Source organism: Suricata suricatta, chromosome 14 (assembly GCF_006229205.1).
Source record: "Suricata suricatta isolate VVHF042 chromosome 14, meerkat_22Aug2017_6uvM2_HiC, whole genome shotgun sequence".
In the NCBI taxonomy this organism is placed as follows: Eukaryota; Metazoa; Chordata; class Mammalia; order Carnivora; family Herpestidae; genus Suricata; species Suricata suricatta.
The window spans coordinates 79,377,163-79,386,378 of record NC_043713.1 but is presented as its reverse complement, the minus strand read 5'-3'; the positions used below and the strand labels follow the sequence as shown (position 1 = coordinate 79,386,378).

Here is a 9,216-nt window from a genome sequence, read left to right as displayed (position 1 = left end):
ACATAGGCAGGATGGCAGAGGCTGGAAGCAATCCTGTTCTGGGCGGGTTTTCCCAAACTGAGCACTGGTTTAGTCCCAGTCTGTCCCCCGGGAAGAATTCTGGGGCCCCGGGGCTGCTGGTTTGCTGCCCCTTCCGGCCCTTCCCTGATATTCTGTCCCCCATAAAATACATGTTTGCCCCTCCCGGCTGGGTATCGGTGGATGGGCCTGTGTCCAGGGCGGACTTGAGGTGGGGCTCCCGCTCCCCCCTGAATCTCACAGCCCTGGCTGTTCGTTTGGGGGCCTGTAGGACTCGGCAGGCCTGTGCGGGTCAGCCTCGTCCTGAGGAGCTAGAGGGGTCTCAAGCCTTCCGGCCCTGGGGATTCAGTGAATTGCCTGAGGCCGCTGTGGGTGGTGCCGGAATGCTCCGGACCAGAGCAGGGTCCCTCTCGCCCTGGAAGTCGGCAGGAGCTCTCCTTGGAAGACGGAAGACGGCGTGTTGTGGTTTGAAAGGGTTTGCGTGACTTCCTCTTCAAGTCAGCTTCTTCCCCCACCCTGAGATGGGGTGTAGCTTTACCCACCCCCACCGACGGGGAGCTCACTGCTCTGCTCCCAGTGGTCCTGTGAGCAAGTCCTTCTGATCCCAGGAAGGACGTCCTGTGAGGACGAGACCAGTCTCATCTGCCTCTCCAGTGGCCGAAACCCTCGCCCCAGCTCTTGCTCAGTCCCCCTCCTTTGCGTCCTGCCTCCTGCCTCCCGGCAGCTGCTGTGAGCAGGGTCCTGGCCTCCGGGTGCTCCGGGCCCCAAGGTTACAGGGGTGAGGGGACAGCGTGCTCCCTTTTGAGAGCTGGGGCAGGTGGCCTGGGGAGGGGAGGGAGGCAGACTTCGAAGAAGGAGAAGCTCAAAGGACCTTCATTTCATAAATATATATATTTTTTTTCAAGGAAAAAGTCTGCAATTAGAAAACTGCCCAGGGGCGGGGCTGGGCTTCCCCCGGGGAGAAGACACGGCCCTCTGTACCTCCCAGGGAGGAGGCCCGCCCTGCCCAGGGGGCCTGGTATGGGACACTCGGGTGGCCGTCACCTAGCAGGGGTGGCTAGGACAGTCACAGAGCCGTCCCCCACGCTGGGGCTCTGGTCCCCTGGGCGCAGCGGGCTCGCGGGCATGATGGGGACGACTGGGCTGGGCCGCAGCCTCACGGACGGACACGCAAGTACTGTGTAGAGCGAGGCGCTGGATAAAACTCCGGCTCCTCCAGGGTCCCCCCACCCCGGGGAGAAAGGCCGTCACTCCGGCAGCCCGTTCTTCATGCCCAGCTGCTCCTTGAGGGCCCGCAGCTGGGCCAGACTGATGTTGCTCCCGCCGCAGACGATGACCACGAGCGAGGACAGCGGGGCCCGGAGCTTCCCCTGGGCCTGCAGCTTCTGCACCACGCGGCTGTACACGGCGGCCAGGGCCGCCCCGCAGGCCGGCTCTACCAGGATCTTCTCGTCATCTGCGGGGGGGGGGGGGGGGGGGGGGGGGGGGGGGGGGGGGGGGGGGGGGGGGGGGGGGGGGGGGGGGGGGGGGGGGGGGGGGGGGCTGTTGGGTCACCGGGAAAGCCTGCAGGCTATGAGCCTGGGCACAGACTCGGGTCCTGGACCAAACCTCCCATTGTTATCCTAGGCCGGCCTTCCAGGCTCCGAGGCAGCCTAGCCCACCCTGAGTGCTCCCACTGGTGAAATGATGTAGCTGCCCGAGCACTGTGCTGAGAAGGCTTGAGTCACCCTTGGAGAGAGTTTGCCATGGTTGATCAGCCAGACTGCTGGCACAGGAGAATTCAGTGGCAGTGTTAGTGCTGCCTTTTGTGTGTGTATGTGTGTGTGTGCACCATACCTGCCTCAGAGAGTCCAACCTCATTAGGGACCCGCTTCTGAAGCCACCCTGGGATTGGCTTTCTATTTTCACCCTGGCTACCAGGAAGCTCCCTGCTGTTAGGGTTCTATCAGTCTTCTTCACTTGTGGCTTTGGGCCTTTCTATATTTACTGTTGCACTGCTTCACCCTTCATCAATGGGAAGTTCTAGCGAGAGATGAGGACAACTGTGAGGAAAATTTGGAGTGAACCGGATCTCTTCGGACGCCAGGGGGACAGCCAGCTAGTTCCTGAGCCAGCTGGGCTTGAAAGGACTTGGCACATACCCACAAACCTCTCGATGGCGGCCACCGCCTCCTGGTCGGAGATAACTTCAGAGAAAATGGGGTGTTCCCGGAACAGCTTCAGGGCCTGAGCCCCCACGGTCTTCACGCACAGGGCCTTGGCCACGCTGGGAGAGGTGGGGATGGAGGAGAGGACCGGAGGGAGGAGGGAGGCGGAGATGGGGATGAGGAGGGATAGAAAGAGAAAAGTGGATTTGAGAGGGCGGAGGGAAGTGGGGTCCGTGGGCAGGTTCCCCACAGAGGTCTCCTCATCAGACACAGAGGCCTGAGCGGGCTGGACAGCGTACCGTGTTCCACACCCACTGAAAAGTCCCCTTGTGGTTCCCTGGAAGGACACTCCTCCACCTGCTCAGCCCTCACTCAGCTGAGCACCACCCAGCCTGCCCAAGTCCTGCCCCATCCTTCCAGGCTCAGGATTAAGGCCACCTCCTTCAAGAAGTCCTCCAGTGACTGTCTCCATGCGGAATTCTCAAATGGCCCTTCCCCCATAAACAGACATTGTGACTACTTCTTGAGGAAGTATTAGGTGCCGACCCTTTTACAAGCACTTAAATTTTTTAATGTTTTTTTTTTTTTTAATTTTAGAGTGTGAGCAGGGGAGGGGCAGAGAGAGAGGGAAACAGAATCCAAAGCAGGCTCCAGGCTCTGAGCTGTCAGCACAGAGCCTGACGCAGGCCTCGAACTCACAAACTGTGAGATCATGACCTGAGCCGAAGTCGGACGCTTAACCGACTGAGTCACCCAGGCGCCCCTTACAAGCACTTTTAAATCCTCTCAACAGTGTTTGCTGCTCATTGGTCCGATTTCACGGGAGAGGAGACCCAGGCCGAGAGTGTGCGGGCCACGTGCCCACGGTTACGTGTTCAAGGACTGGCTGCCTGGGCACCTGGAGCAGGGTCCGTGTGACCCCAGGACCCGCATGTGGCACTGGTGCATCACCGGCTCTATTCCCTGCTCACCTTCCCCACTCACCCCTGAGGACCTGCAGCTGAACCAGCATAGCCCTTAGCCCTGTCATGTGACTCGTGGTAGGCACTCCCCAGTTATTTCAGCGCCAACAGGGCCGGATCAGAGGCCAACACCATAGCTCCTGGGTACCAGGCTCAGGAATCCACAAGGAGTTCTTACCTGGACTCAGTCTTCCCTATCTTTGGTATCTGTCCTAGCTGCACACACAGAGACCCGATAGGAAGACGTTTCCCAGCCTCCCTTGCAGTAGCTGTGGCACGTGACCAAGTGCTGGCCAATGAGAGGCCGCTGGAAGTGCTGTGTCTGTCTTTCAAGGCAGGGGGCATTGCTTCTGTCCTTGCTTTGTTTGGCCAGGTGGAGTGTGGGTGTGACAGCTGGCAGTGACAGCTGGCACTTAGCAGCTGTTTTGGGCCATAAAGCTACAGGATAAGGATAATGGAGAACAAACTCAAGGAACCTGGACCCCTGGCTTCATGGAGCTGCCTGCCCTTGGACTTCCATTTTATAGAAGAGAGTAAAATTCCATTTTGTTTAAGTCACTGTTATTTGGGGCTCCGTATAATGTGCCAAACCTAATCCTAATTAAATAGCATCTGTAAAGGCCCGGAGCTGGGATATGAACGCCTTGGGAGTGGGGGCTGTGTATTTTCACCATGCTGTCCCCGGGATCAGCGATGCTGGCACCCACTAGGGGCTCAGGAACTGGTCAAGTTAACGAGGTGTGCAAAACCCTGCCTCGGGGACCTTGATAAGTCATGAATAGCAAACTCTTCATGTGAGATGTGACATTCATGGTTCCAGAGTCACACAGACTTGGGTTCGGTCCCAGCGGTACTGCTCACGGGCTGTGTAACTCTGGGCAAGCCTCAATTTCCTCATCTGTAAAATGGGACCGACACAGGGCTCTGCCAGGCCCGAGATGGGCCCCCCAGGGCCCGCTACACACCCGAGGCAGGCGGCCGCTGCTCACCTGGTGACCTGGGGCAGGGAGACGAGCTTGCCGGCGGTGGTGGCAGCGTGGAAGCTGTGGGCTCCGGCGGTCTCCATGGCGATGACAGGCACGTCCCCCCAGCCCACCTCCTGCAGCCCCTGGACCACGCCGCACAGCAGGCCCCCGCCGCCCACCGACAGCGCGATGGCCCCTGGCTTTGCACTCAGCGTCTCCTTCAGCTCCTTCACGATGGACGTGTGGCCTTCCCTGAGGGGCGGGGGGGGGGGGGCGGCTCAGGGCGGGGCTCCTCCCAGCAGCCCACGGCTTCCAGCGTCGCCTCCTCCCCAGCTCCATCCTGGTTGTCCACAAATGTGGCAGCTGGCGCTGGCGGGAGAGGGCACCCCTGAGAGCCGCCCTCAACCAGTGGCTGTGGGAGTCCAGCCACTCCCACAGGCGGTAACTCATCCACACGGGCTCCCAGGGGCCCCCAACGGAGTCAGCGCCAGCTGGCCATGAGAGCCCGGCCTCGGCGCCCTTCCCCTTCCCCCATGAGTCGCCAACCAGGTGAACTGCTTTCTCTGAAATCTTTGTCTCTGCGTCGGCTTCCGGGGGAACCGGGCTGCAGACGCCCGTGCATCTGGGCTCATGCGTTCACTCGTGGCCACGGCCACGGCCACGGAGAAGGGCGCTGATGTACGTGCACGTGCGCGTGCACCTGCGCTCGGGCCGGGTGTGTGGTCTACGTGACGGGGTGCGCACTCACGGACGGCGCCGTGCACAGGGCTGTGGTGCCGCGCAGGGCGCAGGCACGCCCCTGGTGGTGGCTTTGGGCCCCACGTACCAGATGAGGGGGTCGTCAAAGGGAGGGATGTAGACCCAGCCCGGGTTGTTCTTCGCCAGGGCCTTGGCCAGCTCGAAGGCCTCGTCCAGCATCTGCAAGACCGCAGGGGAGGTTAGAGGGGGTGAGGGGCTGAGGGGCCCTGCCCGCCGCCAGGTGGCCCCTGCCCGGAGCTGGCACTCACCTCGCCCACCACTGTGACCATGGCGCCCTCGTTCTTGAGCCGCTCAATGGTGAGGGCGGGTGTGGTGCTGGGCACCACGATGGTGGCAGGGATGCCCAGCTTCCTGGCGGCATAGGCGGCTGCCATGCCCGCGTTGCCCGCTGCCGGGGATGGAGGTGGAGAGTGGGTCCGTGCAGGAGGGCCTAGGAGCCCCGCTGGGACCTCTTGCCTCCACCCTTGGGGCTCTGCACGCGCCCCTGAGCGACTGTCCCCCTAGGGTTCCAAACTGGGGCTGCTGCAGGTGTTTGTAATGGCTCGTTGCTAGGGAAACCAGGGCCCAGAGAGGTAGAGCGCCTGGCCCTGGGACACACAGGAGGAGGCCTGCAGGCCACTTACCCGAGGAGCAGACGAAATGTTCACAGCCTTGCTCAGCCCACTGCGGAGACGAGGGGGAGGGTCAGGCCCGCCTCCCAGGCGATCCCTGGGCTCTCCCCTCCCCCACGGAGTGTTTCCCGCTGGCCACTGCTTCCCTCACACAGACTAGGCACTGCCCTCGCCTCTTCGATGACATTGCCCTCCCCAAAGAGCCTGGCTCAGGGACCAGTCTGCGAGGAGACCCTGTCACGTGGGCACCCCTTCCCTAGAGGGACTGCTGACTGCAGGCTTGCGGGCATTGTGGCGCTTCACATGGCGTGGCCTCGGCCCGTGGAGAAAAGGGGACCTGTGCCCCTCACTCAGACGAAGCGGAGCCCATCCTGTACCATCTTGCAGAGGTGTCCGATGCCCCGGATCTTGAAGGAGCCTGAAGGTTGGGCGCTGTCCATCTTGAGATAGACGCTGGTGCCCGCCACCTTGGACAGGGACATGCTGTCACGGATGGGGGTCCTCACGTGCAGGGGCTCTCCAGATGTCATCGCTGCGCAGGAGGGTGGAAAGCCGGATGGTCAGAGGGCTGGCCTGGCACCAGCTGCTGCCCCACGGCCCTTGGCGGGCCTCCCAGCGGCCCCTCCCTTCCCCTCCCACAAGGCCGAGGAAAGCGCCCAGCATCCCACACACCGGAATTCAGGTCTCAGCCGAGCCACCTGCTCACCGGTGGCATCGGACAAGCGATACCCCCTCAGCTGCAGCTGCCTCATCTGTAAAATGGGGCCAAGCCCCCTCCCCCAGTACACGCCATGCTGGGAAGCCGTGACCATCAGAAACAACGTTCAGACCTCGCATCTCTCAAGGGGCGTGAGGTGGAGAAGGATTTGCAGGTGCTGATTGAGAGCAAGCAGCAAGATGGTTAAGTGCTAAAGAAGGGCCAGGAGAGCAGGTCTACACGGTCTGTGCAAAGACAAGGGGACGGACACACACACACACACACACACACACACACACACACACACGATCGTATGCTTCTATGTCCAGAACATCTCAGGAAACACACAAGAAACTGACTAGGTGAGTTTTGCTATGTATAGGTGTTACTTATTTAAATTCATGTATTTTTTTATACCAACCGTTGGAAAGCCCTGTACTCAATTAGAGAAAGCTGTTTATTATTATTATTTGATACTCATTATTATATTATTTCATAATTGCCTATAAAATAGTGCCAGGCACTATTTTAAACTTTTCAGATATATATTATTTTAAGTTTACTTATTTATTTTGAGAGAGAGAGAACATGGGCAGGAGAGGAGCAGAGAGAGAGGGGGAGGGGAGAGCCTGATGCGGGGCTGGATGTCATGAACGGTGAGATCTTGACCTAAGCCAAAATCAAGAGTCAGATGCGTAGCTGACTGAGGCCCCCGGGCACCCCAAGCTTTATAGATACCCACTCACTTGTCCCTTTTAATACTCCTCAGAGGTGCCACCAACACCCCATTCCCCGGTGAGGGAAAAGGCTCGGATTGTGTTTCCTAGGATGGCCCCTGCAAGCCCTTCCCATCCCTTTCCGTGACTTGGATGCTTTTCTCAGTGAGGAGCAGGGCCCGAGTTTCCTCTCCCTGGACCCTGGAGGGGGGTGGTCAGTGGCCGCAACTGGAAATGACATGAGCCGCAGTGTGCTTGTAAGTGACAATGGACTCTCCAAAGAAAAATAAAGTCCTGATTTGCAGCGGGTGCACTTCTGTCCTTCACCGGGGCCACTTCCAAGCTACCCACATGTTGTCATTGAATATGGAGCTGGGAAGAGGTGGCCTGGTCTGCGGGCCCTAGCGCAACCCTGCTTCCGAGTCACAGAAGGGGACACGGCCTCCACCTGGCCACCTCTCTGGGGCAGCTCCTCTCTCAAAACCCAGCTGCCAGGATGGGACTAAGCCCAGGCCGCAGGCAGAGGCCATATGTGGGTGTCCCACCTAATAGCTGATGGCCAGTGTCACCTGCTGGACGTGGGGGGGGGGACCTTGAGATGTCACACACTGAGAACTGCCCCACTGCACCCCAGAGTCATGACAGACAACAGTAGGATGAATGCTGTTGACCTTGGGCCAGTTTGTCACACAGCCATAGGGACCAGAATATTAATGTGACTTGCCCCAGGTCACATGGCTAGTGAAGGCAGGGAGGCAGGGTTTGGTGGGACAGTCTGGCCCCGGAAATCCCGGCAGTGGGTGAAGCTCAGCCTCCCCTCTGCACAGGCTCTGGGTGACCGAGAAGCCGAGGTGGCCCAGAGTCTGGCCGCCACACACATGCCGTCCTTTCGTCTCCTGGAGTCTCCCCAGCTTGGGCTGAGCCGGAACTGACCAGCAGACGGTTGGCTGAGGGGGTTGCCTGGCCTCCTCATGTCCTTCTCCATCCCAGAAGGCCAGGCACAAGGCTGGCTGCCCCTCCACTGCCCCATTTCCAGGGACGCCACCCGGTGCAGCCCACTCTGGCCGAGGCCTACAGCTCAGCCCTCTAGCGCCCACAAATATGGACAGCTGATGTCTGTCTGAACTAATTAGCATTCAGGGCCTGGGAGTGGGCTCGGGGGATCCTGAACAGATACCGCTTCTCCCCTAGATCTCTTGAGCCAAAGCCAGAGACTGGATGCACCCCCTTGCAGACACATCCCCATATCGATTTGATTATTACCCCCCGACCCCGGAGGTTACTCCTGAAATGAGGAGTAACCCGTTCTGGCTGACGGGACCTGGGTGTGTCACCAAGCTCTGGCCTCAGGGAGCTCCGTTCGGGGAGATTTGGGAGCCTCTGCCCCCACCTCTGCCTGGTCGCATCACGGATGCCTTCGGGTGATGGGCAGGGACCCCCTATGGACACCCCTTCCTCCAACACAACTTCCCCAGGGGGTGTGCCGAGCATGGAGGAGGGAGGACTCTGGAAGCTGCTGCCTGTGTCCCTTTTCGCTCAGAAGTCACCTCCCCCATAGCAAGTGCTCAGTAAAGATGAACTATCATTATATCTGGACTGGACATCTTAAGTGCATGATCTCATCTCACCCTCACAACTGCCTTATGAGGAAGGGTCCGTTATTAGCCCCATTTTAGAGAAGAGAAAACTGAGGCCCAGAGCTAGATGCCAACAGCGGCCAGTCTGGCTTCAAAGCACGGGTTTTTATGCTCAAAGGACTCTATCTCCTCCTCTGCCCTGGAACCTCCCCCCCTCCTGCTGTCCACAGGCACTCCAGTCTGGGGCTGGGGGCGGGGGCAGGGGTGGGGGGGGGTATTTACCTGGTCAACGTCGTGGAGCTGGGCGGCTGGACAGAGCGTGCCAGGCAGGAAGGGATGGACCGCTGATGATCTAGATGGATAGACTGGGCGGATGGCCTTCGGACAGAGGGAGGGTAGATGGACAGACAGGTAGAAGGTCCCCTGATTTGTCCTAGGGCCTACGGGTCGGGGCCTTGGGTCTCCGGCTTTATTCCCCAGGCGCCTCCCCGCAGCCAATGGAGCGCCGGGGCTGGCCCCGCCCCCGCCAGGCCCCGCCCCTGGCCGGAGGCCCAGGGCCTTCCAGCAGGGGAGGGGGAAGCTGGCTGGCTGCTCCGCTGGCAGCCTCCTCGGGGCTCTTCCCCTTTCACCCCTCTCCTCGGTGGCCACCTCCCTTTCCCCACCCCCAGCTTCTTCCCTTCCAAGTGGGAACAACAGCTACTTTCCAAGGGCTATTCCCAAGGGCTCGCAGGAAGATGGCCCCAGCAGACCGTGGGTGCTGTAAC

The 9,216-nt window shown here is 60.1% G+C and overlaps 1 protein-coding gene across 1 annotated transcript; it reads right to left on the bottom strand.

Annotated features, from left to right (window-relative positions):
- Positions 1–890: 890 nt before the first annotated feature.
- On the bottom strand, positions 891–8,910 carry SDS (serine dehydratase). Its single transcript, XM_029922628.1, has 8 exons — positions 8,735–8,910; positions 5,840–5,994; positions 5,475–5,514; positions 5,100–5,239; positions 4,919–5,010; positions 4,117–4,344; positions 2,160–2,284; positions 891–1,474 (listed from the first exon to the last, which is right to left on the bottom strand). The coding sequence occupies exons 2-8, from the start codon at positions 5,990–5,992 to the stop codon at positions 1,266–1,268; spliced, it is 987 nt and encodes a 328-aa protein (XP_029778488.1). The 5' UTR covers positions 5,993–5,994; positions 8,735–8,910; the 3' UTR covers positions 891–1,265.
- Positions 8,911–9,216: the final 306 nt, after the last annotated feature.

What these genes read in the sequence shown, in the direction of transcription:
- SDS (XM_029922628.1), bottom strand. Translation starts at nt 5,992, where the DNA reads ATGACATCTGGAGAGCCCCTGCACGTGAGGACCCCCATCCGTGACAGC. An exon ending in TGGTCACAGTGGTGGGCGAG is followed by an intron (nt 5,011 to 5,099) that starts GTGAGTGCCAGC and finishes GCGGTCTTGCAG; the next exon opens with ATGCTGGACGAGGCCTTCGA. An exon ending in TCCCTGCCCCAGGTCACCAG is followed by an intron (nt 2,285 to 4,116) that starts GTGAGCAGCGGC and finishes CACCTCTCCCAG; the next exon opens with CGTGGCCAAGGCCCTGTGCG.